This window comes from Rhinolophus sinicus, linkage group LG05, assembly GCF_036562045.2.
Source record: "Rhinolophus sinicus isolate RSC01 linkage group LG05, ASM3656204v1, whole genome shotgun sequence".
Taxonomy (NCBI): Eukaryota; Metazoa; Chordata; class Mammalia; order Chiroptera; family Rhinolophidae; genus Rhinolophus; species Rhinolophus sinicus.
The window spans coordinates 181,319,430-181,344,285 of NC_133755.1; the positions used below are offsets into that span (position 1 = coordinate 181,319,430).

A 24,856-nucleotide genomic window follows, 5' to 3' on the forward strand; every position below is an offset into this window, starting at 1 on the left:
TGAACATGATGAAAAGTAAGGACATATAACCAAGATTAGCCTACCCAGCAAAGCTATCATCTAAAATCAAAGGACAGACAAAGAGTTTCCCAGTCAAGAAAAAACTAAAGGACTTCATCACCACCAAGCCAGTATCACAAGGAATGTTACAGGGATTTCTTTAAGACAAAAATCAAAGATCAAAAATATGAATAATAAAATGGCAATACCTACATACCTATTTACTTTCAATGTAAATGGATTAAATGTTCCAATCAAAAGACAAAGTAGGGCTGAATGGATAAGAAAACAAGACCCTTACATATGCTGCCTAAAAGAGACTCACTTCAGATCAAAAGACACACAGAGACTGAAAGTAAAAGGAAGGAAAAAGATATTTCATGAACATGGAAGCAAACAAACAACAACAAAAAGCTGGCGTAGCAATACTTATAGCAGACAAACTAGACTTTAAAACAAAGGCTATAACAAGAGCCAAAGAAGGACCCAGTAATCCCACTTCTGGGTATTTATCCAAAGAAACCCAAAATGCTACTTTCAGGACATGCTCATCCATATGTTCACTGCAGCATTGTTCACAATAGCCAAGATATGAAGACAACCTGGGTGTCGCTGAATGGATGAATGGATAAAAAGGAGGTGGTACATACAGAGGGTGCCAAAAAAATGTATACACATTTTAAGAAAGGAAAACTATATTAAAATTGTAATACTCAATACACACCAATAACAAAAAATGAATACAAGTCATGTTTGACTTCTGCAATTACAATAAGTGCTCAAAGTCCAGACACTTCTGATGATGCTGAAACTGCTTGAGCAACGTTCACCAAAGTGTCCACTTGTATACATTTTTTTTTTGGCACCCCTGGTGTATTCAATGGAATATTACTCAGCTGTAAAAAAGAATGAAATCTTGTCATCTGTGACAACATGGATGGACCCAGAGGATTTTGTGCTGAGTGTGGTAATTCAGACAGCAAAAAATGAATGTCATATGATTTTATTTACAATTGGAATCTAAAGAAAAAAAATGAACAAAAATAAACTCATCTATACAGAGAACATCTTGATGGCCGCCAGTTGGGAGACAGGTGAAAAAGGGGAAGGGATTAAGAAATACAAATTGATAGTTATAAAATAGCCAGGGAGTGTGTAAAGTAAAGCAAAGCATAGGGAATGTAATCAATAATATGGTAATAACCATGTATAGTGCCAGGTGAGTACTAGTCAGGGGATCACTTCATAAATTATATAAATGTCTAACCACTATGTTGTATACCTGAAATTAATATAAAATAATATTGAATGTCAACTGTAATTGAAAAATTTTAAAAGGGGGAAAAGATAAAGGGAAATAAGAGGTTAAAATTTCCAGGTATAAAACAAGTAAGTCATGGGGATGTAATGTTTAACATAGAGAACAGAGTCGATAACATTGTGATAGCGTGGTACGGTGTTAGATGGTTGCTGGACTTATCATGGTGATCACTTCATTAGCATAGGGCATATAATTAATAATGTGGTAAAAACTCTGTATAGTGCCAGGTGGAACTGTTGAATAACTATGATGTACACCTGAAACTAATATAATATTGTATGTTAGCTACATTTTAATAAAACCTTTAAAGAAATATAAATACAGATTCTTTCAGGAAGACCAAGTTGGTGATGGGAGCTGGGTAGGACGCTGACACTGCACAAGAATACAATCAAGGAGATGCTTTTCCCTCTTGTTGTACGTTTGCTCATAATATGGATAACCTGGGCATGTTCACATGTTCAGGGAAAAGACCCAGGAAAAAGGAGGCATTGAAGACAGAGAGCATGAGCAATGGAACAAAGTTACTGAGTTGGTGATGGAGACGTGGAGTTCACACCGAGTTAGATGGCACAGCAGCAGCATTAACCCACCCAAGTCCCGAAGGTCGGAGTAAAGTCTGAGACCCAGAGGAGCTGCTGCTCAGCCACGGGAAGTTAGCAGACAATGTCAGGAGGCCACGGGTCTGGGGAGGATTCTGTGAGGATGCCCCGAAGACCAATAGTCACTTCCTCCCCTCCTAGAGGACTTTCATGAAAGTGAAAGGACAATGCTCTTTCACTCTGTGGTCGTGCCCAGCTCAGGGCAGCCTGGCTTCATTAGGACGTGGGCAAACTATTCAGCGTGTCCTGACTCCTACTATTCCTGGCAAGAAAGATACAAGAATAAATCTATAACACACACTGATAGAAGAATCTCAAAACTCAAACTGAAATGAAAATTCTCCTGTTAAACTTTGCAAGAAGAAAACATGGCAGAAATGGCATGTCTACAGACAAAATTTAATAGTTACTAAAGTTGTACACATTTTAAATGAACTAGATCCAAAGGATTTATGTATATGTGCACATAAGCATACTATTCATTAGCATGTAACAACTGGAAGGCTGACGTGAGAGGCAGGCAGCACTGAGCAAACACTGATCACAAGGTAACAATTTTAGATCGGGTTCCACAACAACAATAAATAGAGACTGTGAAAATGATAGTTGACTCTTGCAAAAGTGTTCCTCTGTAAAATTTATTTTTACATTTATGAATGGATCTAAAACAAATTAGAATATGGGACCAAATCCAAGTTAAGATGTTTAGCATTCTAAAGATAAAGGCAGGTTGTAGATAAGTTTAAATGAGCTCACCAACTGCAAGTTCAAATTAATTGAGTTCATAAAAATAGTTCACAAAAAAGACAGTGTTTTTTGATTAAAGTTACTCTTATTTGATTCACATGTTAATTTGGCCAATGTTTTTATTCATATTATGAAAGGATTATATATATATATATATATATATATATAATTTCCATTGATATACTTCAGAATTCTTTGACAGAAATACATAGTGATTAGGTAAATTTAACCTAGTGGAAAATAATTATCCTTTGTGCTACAACTGTATTAAACACATATTAGTCTTATTTTCCATGCAATTTTAAACATCATCTAGAAATACTTTGGTGCTGAAACACTTCTGTTCTACTACTATTAATGCTTATCCTTGAACATTTCCCCAATTCCCTCAACTGCCTTTTCTCCTGTTCTTCTTCTGTTTCCCACGTCACAGGGGCAGGAGAGGGACCTGCGGGGCTGACACAGCGGTTTCCCTCTGTCTGTACATGGCGAGTCCCAAGAGATGCTCAAAAAAGAAAACGAGTTATTTTTAGAAATTGCTGCATGGTACGTTTCCTTCTTAGAGACTGACAAGGTGCTGACAAAATGGTCTGAAAGATGAGACACCTTAGTTTTCGTCCTAATTATTCCCTTGACTTGCTGAAGAATCTTGGACAAATCCATTAGACCAATTGGTTTTGTTCTTAATCTTTAACATGAGGACCTTATTTTTGAATCCACAGACACGTAAAAGTGGAAGGAGAGTTTAAAGTTATCTGGTTTGATCAAACATTTCTAGTGTGTGTGTGTGTGTGTGTGTGTGATGCTATGAATAGTTATATTTTTATTCTTATGAAAAGATTATCCAATAAATGGTACTGACAAGTGCTTATTATTGAGAAGAGGTGACTTGGGAAAACATATTAAACAATAGTTTGAGTGGAAAAGGTCACCTTATTTTTGAAAAAAAAAATTTGTTTAGAAAAAAATGTCAGGAATAAGCAAATATGCCAAACTATGAACATTGAAAGCCTGAGTGTACAGAAATATGGACATTTTCCAAGGTTTTTACACTGTCAAGTATTTTCCAAAAATTTTAAGAGGAGCCAGTATTACTTTTATAATATTGAAACATACACTCTCAGAAAATAATGTGTATATTCTGAAATTTTACACTTACTGCCCGAGAAAAGCTCCACTTTCACATTTCCAAACAGCTTTCTTTGCTGGTCTGCTTGTTTTTAGTTTCAGTGGTCTGCATGTCACTCTTTGGCATGAACTCATTTCCCTGTTATCTTGACTGGAGATGTATATAAATGACACGGCGCGATGCGGTGATGAGACTTTAAAAGTTGAGCAAGCCAAAGCTGGGTTGGGATCCCAACTCTATTATTTACAGTGTAGTTTAAATGAATCAATTCACTATGTCACATTTAATTTTCTCCCCTGTGTAATGGGAAAACTGGTGCCTATTTAATAAGATTCTAGTGTACATAAATAACCAGGAGGAGGCAACTGGACTATCGAGAATTCAATGAACGTTAATGAGGTCCTACTTGATTCTATATCCGGTAAGAATGTTCAGTTTCAGCTGCCACCACTCACTCTCTAAAAGCAGAGTGAAGCATGCCCCAGGAAAAGCATCTCTCACTCTGACCTCAAGCTCTACTAGTCCAAGTTGGGATTAAAGCCCTCACTTTGTACTTCACCCTTGGAGTTGACCTTCACAACAGCCCTATACATGGTTCTCCAAAGAAACCGGACTCGCATTTACTCTAAGTGCCCAGACAAGTTTACAGGCAAAGTAGGGATAAAAAAAAAAAAACTCCAAGGCACACTGGCCAGGCAGAAGCACCATGTTAGTGTTATAACATTTGTAGAACACTGTATCGTTTACAATTAGTAAAGATTATTTAATTAAATGGCTATGAATTAGATGATTTCTATATTTTGATAAATGTCTCTATACAAGCTTGCATTGGAAAATAAGAAGCAAGTTTGATCGGTACTGCAGGAGGCCTGAATTTCTTATTGCTATCAAATATTTGAAAATATCTTTCCCTGCAGAAAGTTACTGAATGAAAGAAAAAAAATACTGCAAAAACTGTTATTGTTATGAATAAGTGTAAAAAAGCAAAACTAATCATATGCATGCATGTATTTATTTCAATATCTTGAGAAGGGTACATATATCACATTAATTTTATTAGAGATTAAAACTGACAAAACGAAATGTATCTTCATCAATTTATACATCTGCAAATATCCACATTAGGTACACAGTCGCTGTGAATTTTCATAGGTCATTTTTCCAGTCATTGGGAGTTATTCTCTGTTTCTTTCAATTGCACAAATTCTTTAATAAATTCCCAAAGGTTCCTTAAAATATATAACAAATAAATGTAACAGATTAGAAAAATGTAAATTAAGCATAAAAGAAAATTTCAAAATAAACATCTATTTTAGGACACATTTGCTCAAAAACACAAAGTGAGTGTTTGCAATCCTCCACTTTGATTTTAAAGATTAGTGTCAGTAGAGTTTGGCCTTGAATGTAGCAAAGATTCTCTGTATATATGGGCAAATCCCCTGCAGCATTTTCCAGATTAAGTACAGTGTGGGAGCAAGGTAGATCTACCTTGAAGATGATATTTAAACTTTACATCCATTTATTGTCATTGCCAGGACTATAGGAGCCTTCCCAACTTTGTATTTGTAAATATATGCATATATATATATACACATTATGTATATTATATATGTATATATTACATATGTATTACATATATGTGTGTGTGTATATATATATATGTATTTTTTTTCCTTTGAGGACACCTAACATAATATAAAGCCCCACAAAACCAGGATCCACCTGTATGGCTCACTCAGCACCTGTTCTGTTCTGACATCTTTTTCCCCATGATTTTCTATACTATGGAAGCTGGCAATGAAGTGTTCTATTTCCTGGACTTCTTTGCAGCTAAGGACGGGCTTGGGACGTGGTGCTGGCCAATGAAATATGGGTGGAAGTCCCAGGGAAGGGCTTACCTTCCCAAATAAACCATAAAAACCTCATAATGAGAAGCTCTTTGCTATTTGTCCTTCTTTCCCCTGTCTTCCTCCAGGGAACATAGACCCAGTGCTTGAAGACAGCCATACGGAGACTCTGAGGAGTAGAACCTCACTCACGGAAAACAGGGAAAGAAGATAGAAGAACCCTGGTTGTTTGATGGTATTACTGAATCTAGACTACCTACAAGCAAATGTCTGTTTAACTGTTGATACAAATAAGCCCTTTGCAGATTTAAATTCTCAATGGCTTTCCGTTGTTCCCAGCCTTACCTAATTGTGAGATTTGAACTGAAGTATGAACTTTAAGAATTTAACTATATAAAGTCTAAATTTATGTAACAGATAATATAAATCAGTCAAAAGTTTCACAGTAATACATGTATAGGATTTTTCAAAGATTGAATATGACTGAGAGCGATATAATTTGAGAAAAGAAAGCCCCATAAAGCCCCACCTTCCTGATCGCTGCCCATGAGAATTAACCCTTAACTCTTCAGTTTTTTTCCAAAGAATTTATTTCTATATTGCTAAAATATATACAGATTGAGGATTAAATTGTGGGCTAAACACTCTTAAGCACAGGAAGGGATGTAACGTCTATATTTACAGTTAAGACTCGTGAATGCAAGCACTTCAAAGTGCTGTCTAGTCTAGCCTAACCTTAAACGCATGGCTTTGAGAACAGCAGATTGTGCGGCTCTTAAATCCTGGCATCACTACTTACTGCTGCTCCCTCTCATTCATCTTATTCTTCCGCATGCACTGCTTCACCTGGTTTTCGATAATCTACCAAGAATTAAAAGTGATTTGGTCACATATAATGACAATAATATTGAATCCAAATAGATTACCACTTCGAGAATCGGGCATAACATACTAATTACACTACGTATAATAAAGAGATATATACACATACGGAATAGAAACAGAACGCAATTTATAAAGCAGCAAATTGTTAGCACACATTTTGGAGAGTTATCCTGAAAGTTGTTAGAGGAGTCAGTTCATTATATTCATTGTCATCAAATAAATTCATTAAAATTAATTGTTATGTGGGGAAAGGTTAGAGAAATGGTCAATTCTGATAGGCACATTCAGCTATTTAAAAATGTATTTTTAATACATTTTTTAAATACATCTGTCCAATTTTAAGCTAATGTCTGTATAGCTAGCTATTCCTAGCATTACAGAAATGTATCATTTAGAAAGATACTGCATATACTCTTATTTGGTTTATGACTTAGCACAAGAAGGCACTATAGGAAATACTTCTATGTTCTATATAAAAACATTGATTCACAAAAACTTACATATATTGTCTTCTTCAAAACGTTATTTGCTGTTTCCAATTTTATAGCTTCAGTCTGAAGGACAAATGATTTTAAGAGAAAGACACAAGGTTAAGAATATTTGTTAAATAATTTCCCCATTTATGAACAAAGACCATTATGTGAGAGCTGTTATTCTAGTTTTGAAAGTACCCAGTTGCACACCATTGAAAAACAGATGAATAAACAAAGCATGACTTGAAGGACATTTGGTAAAACAGAAAGATCCTGGCCCTTTGGGTCAAAACTAGAGAAGGTGCGGGTTGATGATGCAAAAGATTAGAGAGTTTTAATACTCTGGAATCAGAGAATTCCAGGGTAGAAGATTTCCTCACTGTTCAGAATTCAAATAGAATTTGTTAAGGTGGCTGGATATAATATAAAAATACAAATATCAATAAATCACATATATACCAGCAATAACTGATTATGAATTGTACTATCTAAAAGTTTTTGAAGTTTTCATTCACAATAGTAAAGGTGCCATAAAGTCACAAGAATAAACATAACAAAAATACTTAAGAACAGTGCACAAAAATAAACTAAATAAATATACAATGATCCTTGGTGGCAGTATTAATATTGTAAAGCTGTCACTTCTTCCCAAATGAATCTATAAATTCATTGTAGGCACAATCAAAATGCCAAGAGTATTACACTGAGAGTTGAAAATTTAGTTAACACTGTGAATGAGAATATCCAAAATAATTGTGAACAAATAATGATGGGCAGGGGCTGTAAAGACTTTGTCTTCCAGATAGCTAACATACTGAAAAGGATTAGCAATTATATCCATGATGCTGGGTAGTGTATAATTAAGAACCTAAGCTGAGTTTAAATCCTCATTCTACTATTAGTTCACTGTAATTTTAATCAAGTTACTTAGCATATTTTTGCTTTGGTTTCTACCTGAAAAAGAGGGTTAATAATAGCAGCTATCTCTTACTGTCTCTTAGGGTTGTTGGGAATGAAATGAAATAGTATTTTTTTAATGTTCACAGCAGTATCTGGCACATTGTTTATCCTCAAAACATTTCTTTGTTTTAGAATTAATGTATTTCATATTCAGAACCAGAAATTGGTTACTTGAAAGATAATAAATTTAATTCTATTGTACCCTCCAGTATTTGAATTAAGGAGCCAAACATAAATAATAAATAGTTAAAATAGTATAAATTTGAGATATGGAATCATTAAAGGGAATCTTCTATTTCCTAGATTCAATTCATTTAAAGAGATGTTAATTATGAAAGAAAAGTTTACATGATTTGGACATTACATCATGTTTCCAATATAGAAAGCTGTAACTCATTATTTTCACTGTTTAAACATTCAATTAAAAGTTAGTGTTTGGGGCCAGCCCGGTGGCTCGGGCGGTTGGAGCTCCGTGCTCCTCACTCCAAAGGCTGACGGTTCGATTCCTACATGGGCCAGTGGGCTCTCAACCACAAGGTTGCCAGTTCAACTCGTGGGTTCCGCCCCCTGCAACTAAGATTGAACACGGCACCTTGAGCTGAGCTGCCACTGAGCTCCCCGATGGCTCAGTTGGTTGGAGTGCATCCTCTCAACCACAAGGTTGCCGGTTCGACTCCCCCAAGGGATGGTGGGCTATGCCCCCTGCAACTAGCAACGGCAACTGGACCTGGAGCTGAGCTGCGCCCTCCACAACTAAGACTGAACGGACAACAACTTGACTTGGAAAAAAGGCCTGGAAGTACACACTGTTCCCCAATAAAGTCTTGCTCCCCTTCCCCAGTAAAATCTTAAAAAAATAAATAAATAAAAGTGTTTGTTGTCAGGACATTATTTAGTTTATAAAAAAAGACTATAAAAAAAAAACAGAAGGAAATCTGAACATAAGATTTAAAAGAAAGAAATCAAAACAAGTTTGAACCACTACCACCTTCCATACACTTTATAATTCTGCTTAATAGAAAAAAAGAAAAAAGTAGTGCTGGGAAATTATATGTAACCATTTAACCGCAGTAAGAAATAACAATTACATATCAATTATAAACTCTGCAAACAGTGGTTACATTGGGTCAGATGCTACAAAAATAAAAATTAGGTTATAACACATGGAAAGTAGGGCACCATAGCGTTTCAAAACATAGATTATAATTTATAATATATTTTCATCAAGAAAATTATTACAATAATTGTAAGAGACTATTTTTAATATAGTTGACTCTCCTTTTAATGGCAGTAACTCATTCCTATCTGCCAGCATAATTGTACAACCAACTCAGAATCTAACTATGGACTCAATATGGCACAATAAAAATTATAAGGCCTTTGGAACACCCCAAAATTAAGCTTGAACTCCAGCTTTGCCACCTCTAAATTGTGTCACATTGAGCAGGTTACTTAGCTACTGTGAGCTTCAGCTTAAACTACTTAGTACATTTTAGACACTAAACGACAGAAGCCATTATTTTTAGGACAATCATTTTCTATACAAAATATTACATTTCTGGACACATCAATTGACCTGAAAGAGATCTAATTTGACCCTTTACAGAGCTCTACAGAATTTTTATCACCTTCATTTTTGTTGTTTGAGCTACATCTCTTAATTATTCTAATTATTTGCTAATCATTTGCAACAAATGTTTGAAATGAAAATATATTTGGACCAAATTTTATGTAATTTTTTACCCTATTGTGAAATGAAATTGATTTGTGTGTTTATCGAGGTCTTTAAATGAAAGAATGTGAACAGTCAAATACATAAATTGCATACCTCTATGCTTTCAAGCCTGTCCTCAGTGATTTGTGAAATTCCAGTATGAATCAAAGTTGTTTTAATTTCTCTTTCAAGATCTTGAATTTCATCCCATTTCTTAAGTATTTCGCACCTCTTCTTTTCAACCTTCTCAATAAGGGTAAGGTGCTTCTCATCTGTTACATTTTTCTTGGATAATTCTAGAAACATTTTTTAAAAGCAAAGTATTACTGTGTTTATTTACTATTCAGCCCCTTATTAATAACATGATGTGTTATTAACAATATTATGGTATGTATGCTATATATGCTGCATATTTTATATAAGCTACAAAATATAATGTAACTCAAACTCTGAGCACATCAATAAAAATGATCTGATCCGAGAATGGGGCTATTCCTCCTTTAATTCATTCATTTAATCAGTAAGTGTTTACTGAATGCTGAATCTGAGCACCTAACACAGGGTGGCAAAGGCACAGATGACTTGGCCAGAGAGGTCTGAAGAAGTTGAAACTGGAAAGAGAGATGAATAGGAGCTAAACAAGTAAAAGGAGTAAGTGGGGGCATGGGGAAGAGAAGAAAATTTGGCACATTCAGGGAGGGAGGGAGGGAGGAGGAGGGAGGAGGAGGAGGGAGGAGGGAGGAGGGGAGGGGAGGGAGGAGGAGGAGGAGGGAGGGAGGAGGAGGAGGAGGAGGGGAGGGGAGGGAGGAGGAGGAGGAGGAGGAGGGAGGGGGGGAGAGAGAGAGAGAGAGAGAGAGGAATATTTTGCACATCCAGTAGGGTCGGGTACTGAGTGCCAGATGAGTAAGATCAAAAGATGATACGAGAAAAAAAGAAAGCATCAGATCCACAAAGCTCTTCTAACCTTCGTTAAGAAATCAGTCAAACTTGTTGAAGGCTTTGCAGCCAGGGGAACGCAGTAAGGCGACAGTCACTCTGTCCACAGCACCAAACGTGCATGACAGACAGCGGACCAGGGCTGAAGAGCCCTCACCCAAAGGCCACAGCAAAATACACGTCAGGACATCACACAGCGACTTGCCTGCGTTTTTCTTAGCAGATTGCAGCAACCTGTGCTCCGCCTCTAATTCATGTCTGAGTCTATGGTTTGGTAATAAAAAAGGGAAATATTAGAATCCCATTCATACCTTTTTTCCTTTTGTTTATTTTATACGTCCTTTTTTCTCATTGAGAAATAAAAACCAACTTCCTAGTTTCTAACAAAAAAGGTCATTAAGAGATGTATACAAAATGAGAGCCTAAGTCAGTCAAGTTAAGTAAACCAAAGAATACCTTCTGGCTGAGACTGCATAAGCCACTAGTTAAAGGAGCTGGTTCACATAAAATAAATGACTTCCAATAGTGTGTATTGATATTATTTTGTGAATTGAGTTTCTAAGAAGCAAGGAGGCAAAGAAAGTAGCATTTTATGCTCTGAGGCAAACAACAAACCAAGAGCCTTGGAAAGGTCTGACTGATGTTGGAATAAGATCACATTTTTCCATGTGCATTATGATTTCATCCCACAGATACAAGTCACAAATTCCACTGCATTTAAACTAAAAATAAAATACAAGAGATTTTAAAATAAGGAAATACAATCCTGTGTATCTCTTTGCATCCTCTTCCTGGTTCAAAATAAACAAATTGACTATCTTATTTCTAGTGGGTGCAGAGAGAGGGGGAAAAAGAAGTCCTACTAAGTGTTACATATACTGAGGGAAACCCTGTGCTTTGGTTAAAAACATCAATACCACAAATGACTTAATGTGCACATCTATTAGGGGACTAATAATTTAAGATTTTCACACATATTAGCTCATTTTATCATAGATTAAAATAAACAAAAAGGTATTATGACCCCCAATTTTAACAAATTGAGATTAAATGAATTAGTAACAATAGAAACAACCTTTTCAATATGTAAATTGAGAGTGTTAAGTGTGCATACATTTTTAATGTGCTATACTTTTAAATTTTACTTATGTTTCTATTCCATTGTCTTTTCTTCTTCAGGGATTTTAATTATATGTAAATTGAATTTTTTTCACCCGTCTTCCATTTCAACCACTTTTTTCTCTGACTTTTTTTCCTATGTTTATCTCATTTTCATCCTCTTGCTTTTCTGCTTTTCTCTAATGCCCTTTATTATATTCTCATTCCAAACCATTCCCCATCGGGCATGTCATAATTGAGACTTGAGCTATAACTCTGACTTCTGAACCTCTCTTTCCTCGGTTGTCCATTATTGTTCATGTCTTCCTTTTTCATTGTTGGTCTCTACGCTTAGGTTTTAATTTTGTGGCTCAAGGTGGTTTCTCTAACCTGAAATGCTCTTGAGAATATTTGATTAAGTTTGCATGCGTTTACACCTCTGTATTTTGCCGGCAGGGCTAGTGGTTTGGGGTAGTGTGTGGGATCCCTAATTCAAGAGAATGCTTATCTGTCAGAGTCGCAAATTATGTGTGTATTGTTGTTTTGGGTTGTTTTGTTTCAATTTTTATCTAGATAGCATTTTTTTTTTTGAGGGAAGGAAGAAGGATAGTGAGAAGGGCTGTGTGCCCTTCAATTTTCTTCTGTTAATGGGATTCTAGATTCCCCTTGTTTGCTGCTGTCATCTCCCTTCAATGCACAGTTTCACTGGATGCTGATCACCTCCTTGCAACCTTCTTCCCTCCCACATCGTGGTCACCTCAGGATGGTTTCCTTGCTTCCACACTCACCCTGAAGACCTATCCTTCCATTAAAGGTTGCTGCTCTGTCACCTCTGCAGTGTTGTCACTGAGGGAATCCCCTCCGGCCCTGGCAGTGGCTTCAGAACCTTTCAGAGATTCTACCAGCTCCATTCTGCACTCTTCCCCAAACTGAACTTGCTCTCACAAAGGTTTGCAGAAAGACAGCGATCATGGCTCACTGGCACTTGATGTTTATTTCCTATTTCCAGGTATTTTTAATTTTGGAGGCTTTCTGTCTTCTGGTTACATTGAAGGCATAAGTTTGTTGTTGTTGTTTTTGTTTGTTTGTTTTTTTATTATTGTTTTGTGTCCTTGAGGATATTTTGGGTATGTCAGGTTTGCTTTAATCTTTTCTTTTTTTCCTTTACAAAATGTATGCCCTATCCAATTGTGATTCTATACTGACAGAGAGGTTAAATGAACTTTTAGGTTAAAAAAATAATAAGGGCATTCGTAAAAGGGTCTTGACTTTGCAGCACTCTTATCTATCAAATTAAGTCCTGAGAAACCACCAGAGAAGACATGAGATTCCTTCAGAACCTTCCCCTCCCACTCCCCACCCCATAGAAACACCAGCTCTAGAAGATTCTGTTCACATGTGAAGGTTTATGGAGGAGGCCAGATGACAGGCCTGACCACCCAATGACATAGATGAAATGTCCATATATGACGGTCACCTGGCTTTAAAATACTGTCCGATAGTATAAGCCCAACATAGATCGAATCAGACGGGTGACCCCTCACTTGTCATGGCGCTCCATGGCTGCTCTGGTGGCTGTCACACGCGCCCTCAGCTCCTCCCTGGCCTGGCTGATGTCTGCTGTCTTCACGGACCTCCTCTCCAGCCCCTTGACTTGAGCCAGCAAATTCTAGGCAGAACAAGGCCACAGAGGTGAGACAAACACACAGGAAGGAGGAGAATTTTCCTTTTTCTGTTATTAGTGTATTGGAGGTGTCCTGAGAGTCAAAACATAAATGCAAGTAAACATGGATAAATAGGGGTGGGGGCAGACATATCAGAGGCAGGACAAACAGCCATGTGAAGATCCAGGACACCAGTCATATGAAGATCTGGGTAAAATCTTTGTTTTCAATATTTTAAGGTTTTATGATCCTAAAAAATTTTAAAAACGGTGTGGGTTTCACTGTTGGTTTGTATGCAGAAAGGACCAGCTGGTAAAATACATGTAGCACATTCTTATCAGCACTGATATTATTTCTTCTACATTAGTGAGAAATGATTCAATTCAGTCACTGTATGTGGATATAAAGCAATGCTGTGTTCAAATGTGGAAAAAACAGAGCTCTCTGCCTCCTTAGGTGATGGGCTGTCAAGTTCCCAAAACCGAAAGACAGACCCAGTTCCCAGTGGCCTGGGGAGTTTTGCAGTTCTGGTGTCTGACTGAGATGGGCAACATATTTGTTCCTTTTGGACTCAATCTCAGAAAGGAAAGAACAGGGTGGACCCCCAGCTCGTCCTGTGCTTAACCCTGCCCATCAAAAGCGTATTTTCCTGCAGCACAATATATCCCAAAACAAAGAAAAAAATGCACACATATGATTTGGGACTAAGAAGTAAGGTTGAACTGACTTTGTAATGCACACACACACACACACACTCACTCACGCGCAGCTGACACTCAATAAAGGGTCGCTTAGAAGCAGTTTGGGAAAGTGTCTTGAGATGGAGGAAGAAAGAGGCCCCCTTTGGGCACCTGTACGATGCATGGGTACCTCGTACTGTGCTGCAGGCTGCGACGCCAGAAGAATGGCCATGTAGAGTTCATATTCATCCTACACACACACAAAAAGAAATGTTACGACAATGCTACAAGGTAAGATTTTTTGCATGTATAAATGATATGGAGGTTAAGGATATCAGTTTAGATCATTTTTAAAACTATAAAATATCCCTACAGTATATTAAACAGTGTACACACTAAAATGTCTAATACCTTCCCGTCTTTGAAGCATATTTGTGTTAACTATTGATCACCTCAGAGTAGAACTACAAAATGCCTTGACATATGCACACACAGGACCTCCTGCCACTCAGAAGCTCCGTGGATTTGGGTCCTGCTGACCTGCCAGAGACGAGCTCCCCATGGATGGGGACATTCCCTGGAGAATGGGCCACCCTGTCACTGCTTTGACGTATTCCTGTCATTAAGAACGTGGAGACCAACAGGCTGTGTGAGGAACCTGACGTCAATGCAGACTCACCCTGAGGGTCCTTCTCGTCAGGAAGTCCCAACAAACGTTTAACTCCATAAGGAGTCATAACAATTCCACAGGCATGATTATAAAAGTTTGTGTATCACATAAGTACAATTGTTTAAAGTGTATGTATAATTGGGAAGCTTTAGCGGAAACATATGGGCTTAAGAGTGAGCTAGCTGGGTGTTTATGCCACGTGGCCCACTGATGACTTAGGCAGCTGAGGACACATTACTCGGAGTCTGTGATTTTCCTCGTCTATAGAGTGGAGACCGCGGTACTTGGCAGAATTTCTGTGAGGCTTGAGGTCGTGTGTGCAGAACAGTGTGCCTGGCTGTCAGTTGGTAGGTGGGGAAAGTATGTTTCCATTACCTTAACTTCTTTCAAGATATCGCCAAATATCAAAGAACTATTGCAAATCTCTTCGAAGACTTCTCCGAAGACCTGCAGCCTGCTGCACCGTTGAGGATCACACACACACACTTTCTGGAGCTCCTGGAGGGAAAGAGAACCGGCGCGTTTCAGGACGGCTTGGCTTTCCTTTCTGAATAGTTCCTCAGGCGGCGGAATCAGAAAGCCAGGGCTGGGGGCCTTCATCAGAGGGTACCGCTTCCTGCACTCAAGGATCGGGTCTCGGCAGAGCCCCGGGGTAAACCAAGGCACATCCAGTCCCCTAAACCAGAGCTCTGGTTTCCTGCCCACCCAAGGCTTTTGGTTTTTTTTTTTCTTTCTTTTTTTCCTGTATTCATTCCCTTGCATCCTGTATTCAAGGATTCATGCTCTGCAAGGTCTTTCTCGTTGCATCAGTCCTCTCGGCCAAAAAATGTCATGGAGGTTTGCTTATGTCACGTGTAGACCGCTTTTCTCTGCTCCATCACTAGGCAGACTCACGGGCCTGGGGCTTCTCCACCGCACTTCACGTGCCACGTCTCCACCCTCCACAGGCACGGCTGGCAGGTGACGCATAGGCAGACTTTACCTGTATTAGGAAACCCCATGTCCTTCCCCGCTCTCCCTTCAGTCTTTCATCGTGAGCCTGGCAAACCTGTCATCAGATGCTGCTGCTGTCCCATGAACATGTACCCTGCAGCCTCCGATGCTTCTGATTATGAAATTACCTCCAACTTGCCAGTTTCTAAACGTAGCCCTCTTTTATGTCATCCGAACCATTACTATACACATCCCATTTGTTAGCGTTTAGCTGGACGTGGAAACAAGTTGTCTGAGGGCGGGCCCCACACACAGCATTCAGACCCCCAGGACCACAGCCCGTGTGTCCCCAGTATCACAAGACGGCCCCTCACCTGTTCCAGCTTCTGCTCATGTCCCACCGCCACCTTGCTCCCAGTGATATCGTTCTTTGGCAGGTCCTCCTTTGCAAGCACTTCCTTTTGGAAACACAAGAACTTCCTGTACTTGTCTGCCTTCGTGACGCCCGCCAAGTAGGAGCTGACATAGCGGTGTTCATCCTTGGCTGGGGGCAACCTCACACACTGCCGGCTGGACCCCGCTCGTTTGCACTTCAGGACCCTCATCTCTGGCAAGCTGAGCTCCTCCCTCCTTCGCGGTGTGGGAGGACCCTCCGCTCCCAGAGTCTCCTCTGGGGTAACATCCCCTTTAGAAGTGTGGGGAACGCGTGCAGGGGGGTTCAGGTACCGGAACAGCGGTGTGTTCTGGGCTTCGTTTGGCTGCAGAGCTGTGTTGATGGTAAAATGAGCCAGTGCATCTTTCATCTGTGCGACCTTCCCACCAGATGGCTCTTCCACCCTGAAGACTTTTTCCCCCTTTGGCCTGTTGGCATTGCGCCAGTGATGTGTGATGGTCTCCGGGGGCCTGTAGAGATTGTTGGGGTTCAGGTGTCCCAAGGTGTAAAGGGAGACGTCAGCACTGTGTGCTCTCTCGAGCTTGTCCAGAAGCTGCGTGAGGTTGCACAGGGTCTTCCCACCTGGCATCTCACAATGCCTCCACCGCTGGTAACCTGGCCAGAAAACACAAGGAAACTATTAAATAGCGCACTGGCCTCCACAGCAAGACAATGAGATGGCCGTGTGCATTTGCTGAGCTGGTGCACCCACCCCCCAGAGGAGGAGCTGACAGACGCAGAGAAGGAGAGGGCCCGCCTGCCGCCAGCCCTGGCCACACACGCGGGCCGGGCGCGGGCACAGGCCGTGCAGGTCTGACCAGAAGCCCAGGACTCTGCGAGGCCAGGAAGAAGGAAGACAGGTGCTGTGATTCTACAGAGGACTTCTTACAACACTGGCAAAAGCGCTGGGAGAAGAGTCTGGAAGTGTAGCCAGTCCTCAGCAGTGATGCCGGCAGCTGCCTTACCTAAGAGTAAGGAAAGGTGTTTTCCTCTCCTTCCTTCCTCACCCAGCTCAGGAGTCCTCAGCTAAGCCCCTAGTGACTGACGAGTCATTCACCCCTCCTGATCTGCCCCCACTTGTAGGGGGACAACGAGCCACTGAGGGAAACACGTGGCTCTGCTGGCAGGGACCCCGCTCCCTCCACAACAGACCCTGCTTCTCACATGTCCCAGCAGTGGCCTGGGGCCCAGGGCCCAGGACACAAGACAGTGGGGAACCTGGCCTTTTGAGTCAGTTCCTAACTCTGTGCGCTCAAAGATCTCACATAATCTCTCTGAACCATAGCTTTCTCCTCTGCAAAATCAGGACAATCGTCCTACTCAGAAGGGTCGATTGACGACCAATTGACTAGCTCTTGGCAAAGAAACACGTGGCCTGGAACGGATACTCCATAAGTGGAACCCACTTCATTAAAGGACTGCAGTACAGGGCGCCCCTTACCACACGCTTCTGGGGGCACATGAGTAGCCTGCGCGTCCCCTGAGGAAAGGGGATTGCTTGCAGGGCCACAGAGCATCCAGCCTGTGGCACAACCTTCCCAGAGAAACTTGCAGCACAAAAAGGCAGATATTTTCCCATCCAGCAAAGCTGAGAGCTACCATGTTACTGAGCTGGGAAAGGCACTGCAAAGATGGGAAGCCAGGCCCACTGAGCCCTGCAGGGCCCGTCCTGGGCCCCACAGACCAAGGACTCACCCATACCCGTGCCCCTGCCACAGCATGCAGTCCCCACGACAATGCCATCTGTAACTCGTCTCACCCATAGCTTGTAAACAGGAAGCTGAGAGCACTTATGTGACCCACTCAGGACAAAACACCTGACAAGTGGCAAAGTTAATTTCCGAATGCAGCATTTTTCCCCTAACTGTTGGATTTTGGTCCTCATTCCACAACTGCCTGAACAAAGGGAGGACAGAAGGACTTCCAGGTTCCAGGCCACCTCCCATTTCTCCAATCCGTGTCCCAATCCATGATGAAAAGCAATGGCAATAAATCAGGATGCATTGTTTTCTCCTGAGAAGAGAAACAGGTGCCCAGAGACACGAGGAACTGCCGTCTAAGAAATCACCGCGCTTGCAGCAGCTCCAAACCCAGCCCGCGTTGTACGGGCAGACTGCAGCCTGGACGGGCGGGTCCTCCACTCTGGGCACCACAACGCACATGTCATGACGTGGGCCTGGCTGAGTGCTTCGCAGCTTTGGGGGGAAACCATTTCCAGGCTCATTCCTGTTGCTGACAGAACCCAGTGCCTTGCTGCTGCAGTACTGAGGCCCTCACTTCTTGTGGACTAGCTGGGTGCCTCTCGGCTCCCAGGAGCCACCCACTTTCCTGGACACACAGCCCTCTCCATCTCTGAGCCAGCAAGAGCACTGCACATACTTCCCATGGCCCCAAACTCTGGCCCCTGCACATGACCTACCCCATCTGATTAGGCCAGGCCCACCCAACAGTCCCCGTCTTGAGGTCACTGGAGCCATGGGACACAGCACAATTGGGGAGCACTCCTGTCTCGTGTTCATAGTCCCAGGGGCTGTGCCAGGCGTGCACCCCAGGGAGTGGGGAGACGGGCCATCCCCCAGCTCCGCTACCTCAGGGACAGCACCAAGCCCAGAGGCTGTCTCCCTTTGCACTGCCTCCTGTGGAAATAAGTCATCCTTTCTCTCCCATGTGATCGGATATCGGAGCACATGCTTCCAGCAGTGGGATTCTTGAGAATTTCCCCATATTGATTAGCCTATTAGTTCAAAGAAACCACTTATGAAATGCTGAAATATTAATAGAACAATTTTTCAAGACAGATAATCATTATAATTCACCAAAGGCATTGAAACTTGAAGAAAGCACTAAAATCACGTTGCATTTTTCAGGTCTCTCTAGAGGACAGGACTAGTAGAATGTGTACATAGAGAGAAAAATATGGGTTCTAAGGAATAGGCTCACTCGATTGTGGAGTCTGTCAAGTCCAAGATGTGCAGGTGGAGACAGACCCAGCTCACGTCTGAAGGGCTTCTCCTGCAGGCCCCTCTTGCTCCAGAGAGGTCAGTCTTTGCTCTATTGAGACCTTGAACGAGGCCCGCCTGCCCACATTGTGAAGGGCAGTCTACTGACTTAAATGTTAATCTAATCCAGCATCCTCGACAGAAACTTCTAGAATGGTATTTGGCCAAATATCCATGTACCAGGGTCCAGCTAAGGCGACACACAAATTCACCATCATGCACAGCATCCCAACTCTCCTTAAAAATGGGACATGGAGGCCACGTAATTATTGTGTCATCATGTGTTTATTTTATTCCCAGAAATGAGTTGAAGCCACCAGCAAATTAATAAGCAAAATCATTTTTCTACTTAGAAACTTTTTTTCCTTAGATTGCAGTAAGACTTGCTTCATTAGACCTGGAAAATCCAGACTCCATTTTTCTCTGCCAAGTTCTTATGCTATACACCATGGATCCCATGCTGGCAACGAATATTTTAATTGTTTTCCTTGCTGAAAACATTGTGATTTGCACATGCTGCCATCTCAAACTGATGGGGAGAAAAAGTTTGAAATAATTCATTGGGAAATGTGGTTCTTTATAAAATGACCAGGAAACAAATTCAATAAAACCAAACCAATTTTGAATCGATATTGATAAGACACAGTGGTAGGTTTTTTAGACTAGGTTTGAATTGATATATATTTCACACATTATTAACATTTGACATTTTTAAACACAAGCTGTTGTTTTTTAGTAATTCCTCTTTTCCAGGATAGAAGCAACAGGTCTTTAATGTCAAAACTATTACACATCAGTGCCCTGTGTTACTGACCTCTGGGAACCCTGGATTTCCACAGAAATCTCGTTGTTCTGTGTCCCCCACCTCCACGCTAAAGTCAGAAAACATCCTGAGGAACGTGTTTGTGACAAAAAAGCAGAGAAAAGAACAGGCAGGTTCCTGCTCCCACAGATGCACTGCCCTGTTGGGGGGTGGGGGGCAGGTGTGGCCAGAGGAGAGCCCCACAGCCTCGGGGAGCAGGCTGGGCGGCAGGCCAAGGGCATATGTCCCCCAGAACTCCTAACAGGATCCAGATGGGGCACCCTGTCTGTGCGGACCCTCTCCCTCTGGCTCTTCTGCCCTTCCACCCACCTGACCATCTATAAATTCTTCTCAAGGCTGCACTGTTTCTTTCCTGCACCCCCCAGATGGCACTGGGACAGTCCCCTGCACGCACACCACTATCACCTGTAACACTCTTCCACTCTGAGTCACATTTCCTCAACGGAAGGAACTGTCTTATTCACACCAACATCTTCTGAAGGAACAAAAAGAGTAACTGCTTCATGAATAAATGTGGAAAAGAAGTAATGTTTTTAGAATTTTATGTAGTAATATGAAATTTTACTCTGTATCACACACCGTGCTGTCTCTGCCAGGGGAAGAAGTAAACGCCCCTCCAGGAATCCTACAGTCCCCCCCGGGAACGAGATATTCCCCTGTGATAAGGCACCCCCAGTGCTGTAAGCGAGGAAGAAAGCAGGTCCCACGCTCACCACCTCCCTTAGGTCGGTCGCTGTGGAAGGCACCTTCGTGGTACCCCACAGATGTCCACCTCCTCACCCCGTGTTCCTGGCCAAGGGAATTTGCAGATTTAATTAACTTTATGACCTTAAAATCAAGCAATTTTCCTGGATTACCTGGGTGGGCCCCGCCCAAGCACACGAGCCACTAAGAGCAGACAACCTTCTCTGGCTGGGTCAGAGGGAGGGTGGCTGAAGGGAAGTCAGAGACTCCAAGTGTGACGATTCCACTATCACTGGGGACTCTGAGATGAAGGGCCAGGAGCAGGGACTGGAGAGAGGCCGGGGACTGACAGCCAGCAAGGGAACGACCCAGTCCTACACCTGCAAGGACTGCGTTCTGCCAACAGCCTGGCTCGTCCTGCAGGAGCGTCTTCCCCAGAGGGCCCAGCCCAGCTCACTCGGGCTTCTGCCCAATGCACTGGAGACGACAAGTGTGGGTTGCTTTACGTCACAGTCTCTGTCCATCTGCTGATGCAGCAGAAGCAAACTCAGACATTGGGTGGCATGTGGAAAGTAGGCTCAGCCGTACCCATGACTGAAGGTGACCACAGGGGACGCTAGCGGCCGGCTACCTCACTAAATCAAATTGTCACTTCAACAAGAGCAGGCATCGCAATGACAGGTGATAGATGACCAGCCAGAGCACATCACTGCCCTCCCCCAGGAACCCCAAATGGAAGACAGCAGTGACACCTCCCAACACCCTGTGGTACAGAGGCTTCAGGTTCTTTCCGGGCACATTAAAGAAAGAACCCAAACAGTCTGGATGACCTCACAGCTCCTACGCTGTGGGCTGGGAGGCCAGTGTGGGCCCCGCGGCCCTGCTCACCCTGCACTGCTACTACATCTCACCCGATTCACTTTCAGGGATTGTCTGGCAACCACTTTTTCCTCCTATGTTTTAATGCAGGAGGCTTAGTGAGGTATGTGCCATAGAAAGCGTCTGGCAGTGTCACTTTTTAAAAGAGTATGTACTTACTAAGAAATACTGAAATATGATGAGACACGTTTCTATTTCCAACCACTAGTTACTTTTGCATATGAAATGCAGACATTTCCTGATTTAAAGGCTACAGGGCAGTTTTTGAGTGTTGAGTGCATTTCATACAAACGTGGCAAAACAGGCTCAAGAGTTCTACACTTCAGGACCACGCCTCTCAGCTCCCATTCCCAAAGGGAAAATATAAACACCCATGGTACATACAGAAACAAGTGTTTTGAGCAAAATTTTCTGAATACTTGGCAGAGCATAGCCCGGACTAGACCTCACTGCACGGAAGGGCAGCCAGCACACCTGGAAGCAGAAGAGCTTGGAAAGTGCTAGAATACCAGTTAGACATTCTTTCACTCCTGGCTAAGACCACTTGCCCAGACTGATGTTTTCATTATATCCTTTGTAAAGAAAACAGTTTTATGGACACAATTAGTATGTCGAGTAATTGTGTGAGGAACAGAAGAGTCAAAGAACTTACCAGAGGGAGGCCCTATGACGACCCTCATATTCCAGATGAGGAAACTGAGGCACAGATGGTTGAAGTCAGGGACCTATGGCCAGGTTGCCTGCTGCCTCTCGGGCCCACCTCTCAACTGCCCACTGACCGAGGCACATAGAGCGGCACTAAATGCACTCGAAGTAATCAAATAAAATTCCTTTTCAAATATTTTATAAGTTAGACTGTTTTTGCTCAACCCAACAAGCTTTCTGTCGACCCCAAATCCATCTGCGTCATCAACCCCACTTCTAGGCACGCTGTGTGGTTGGAGAGCAGTGGCTTCAGAGTCAAGAGACCCGACCCAAGTCTCCCATTCGTAAATCGCAACAATCACCGCAGCCTGCAAGGACCCGGGGACCGAGAGAGGAGCCGCTCTGATACACAGTAGGTTTGCAGTGGCTTAGTGAGGTATGTGCCATAGAAAGCGTCTGGCAGTGTCACTTTTTAAAAGAACGCAGGACCAGCATCTAAAAATCTCCCCCTTCCTCCCAGCTCCTCCCAGAGGACACACACACACACACACACACACACTCACACTCACACACACACACACACACACACACACACACACACACACACACACACACTCACACACACTCACACCCCAGGACCTGCTTTCTTGGCGTGTTATCAAATATTCTGAGTAGGGAACTCATCCTCAAATCCGATCCTAAACCCGGTGATCTGGGCGCTGAGTTGCAGCCGCCAAAAAGGTCTCCATTTTTCACACTGAGTTCCGAGAAGCCGAGCTCCTGGGCAAAGGCCAAACAAACAGCCAACAGAAACCAGGACGCACTCAGGTGCACTCACACTCAGGCTGCGAATCCTGAGCCATCGCCTCCTCCCACCCGGCTCCTGGCTGAGGCCGGAGTTACCGCGGGAGACAAACACTCCAGGTCCCTCCCCCACCGCGCCCTCTGCTGCCTGGCAACCAGGACGCGCAGCGCGGCACGTCACTCACTCTCCCTCCGACCCTCCCTCTCTTGCGTGTCTCCATTCTTCAGGGAATCCTAGGTTTGCTTGCTTGTTTTACCTTTCAAAATAAAACACTTTCTTCTATGATTGGAAAACTCAAAATATCCTTGAGCTCTTTAATTCTTCTCCAAAGCTTGGGAGCAAACACAATAACTGGTCTTTGGTTGGACATGAGAGACGCGTGGGGTGTGTAGCGCACGAACCATCCAGCTGCACCTGGGCGCCCGGCACGTCGTGTGCAGGAGCCAGTCCCTCGGCGGTGTTTTTATCCCCGAGGTTCCCAGTAGGGAACTGAGGCCGGCTGAGGCACGGCCACTTGCCCCAGACCAGTCAGCAGAGAGGAGGAAGCGGGGCGCACATACCTGCCCTGTCTTCTCTGTCTTCAGGCTACGCCACGTGCCGCAGGAAGAAAAGTTAAGCATCTGTAAGTTTCCTGTCTTTGAAAACTAATTCTGTTTACATTGCCTCCAGCCGGAGAGAATCCCAGGGTGGTGGGTGGAACGCGACTCGCCTGCTCTCGGGGAGAACTCGGCGCATTCCTCACCCCTGAGGGTCTAAAACGAGGAAGGTCACAAGGAAGTTAGACGGCGCCTGGGAAAGATTCGGGCACATGCGTTTTTCTGTGGTTTCGGTTGACGCTGGTCAGACGCCGTAAACGTGACGCTGCCGTGAGCCCGGCGAGCTCCGAGGCTCGGATCAGTACACCTGAGCTTTACCTGGAGACAGGTGACGCAAGGGTTCCCCGATTTTCTCCCTCCAGCGTTCACAGTCTTCAGGCGTCCAACTAAACTAGGAATGTTGACAGCAAAATGCCCACTTTGCTTAGGGACGGAAGTATTGACCCAGGAGAGGGACCGCTCAGCTTCCCACCTCCGTTTAATTATAAGTTAGGATCGGTGTGTGGAAACCCAGGTTTTTCTACGGCCAGCTAACTGGAGATGAAACAAGGAGCTTTCTGCTCATGATTTCTTAGTAATTGCGTCAACTGGCTGATTATTTTTATAGATTGTAGAATGTCCCAGTTTCCACTCTGTGCAGGCAGGCAGGCTGGTGACAGAGGTATTCCCCTCTCCTTCCAGGATAAAGGCACAGGGAGCCGGCCTTGGCACAGACAGTCGTGGGAAGTGTCAGCGGGATGCGGGGGGAGGGGATTAGTGGGTCACCTGCCTGGCGCAGCCTGCGCTGCCCTCACACAGGCTCAGCTCCTTGGCAGAAGAAAGGACTTAGCTCGTTTTACACGGAATTGCAGAGTCTTGATTTAGATAAGAGAGAAATGCGTTTGTTCCTAAGACCTAAGTTTCTCCGAGTCAGTCCTTATGGTAGGAAGGACGCACACACAGTTAAATTAATCCGCCCTGGAGCGCTAATTAGGTCAGGAAGTCTGTGATCAGGTCAACACCAAGCCTTCGCACCTACCTGCGATTCTCCCACTGCTAACTAGTTCCAAGAAGTGTTTGAGGCAGAAGCATAATTGCGTATTTCATTCTGAGTGCAAAAACACACAGGGTCATCCAGAGGCCACACTTAACGAGAATCACCGGGAACGGCGCACGTGCAAAGGGCGAGTGCACGAATTTCCATTAGGAGTGTGCTATTTTGTTTTCCGACTCTAGATGGCGCCGGAACACACGTTAAAACACTTGACTGAAGCCGCCTTTGGATACGACAGACACACTGTCATCCCAAGGAATTCATTTGTCCACTCCTTTCATCCTAGCCTGCATCCCACAA

At 42.9% G+C, this 24,856-nt stretch overlaps 1 protein-coding gene across 1 annotated transcript; it reads right to left on the minus strand.

Annotated features, from left to right (window-relative positions):
• Positions 1-4,792: 4,792 nt before the first annotated feature.
• Positions 4,793-23,028, minus strand: LG05H6orf118 (linkage group 05 C6orf118 homolog). Its single transcript, XM_074333804.1, is given in 11 exon segments — positions 4,793-4,967; positions 4,970-5,028; positions 6,446-6,507; positions 7,032-7,085; positions 9,793-9,974; positions 10,820-10,878; positions 13,257-13,381; positions 14,247-14,306; positions 15,102-15,224; positions 16,034-16,707; positions 22,961-23,028. Coding segments are annotated over 11 exon segments (1,470 nt in total). The 5' UTR covers positions 22,986-23,028; the 3' UTR covers positions 4,793-4,920.
• Positions 23,029-24,856: the final 1,828 nt, after the last annotated feature.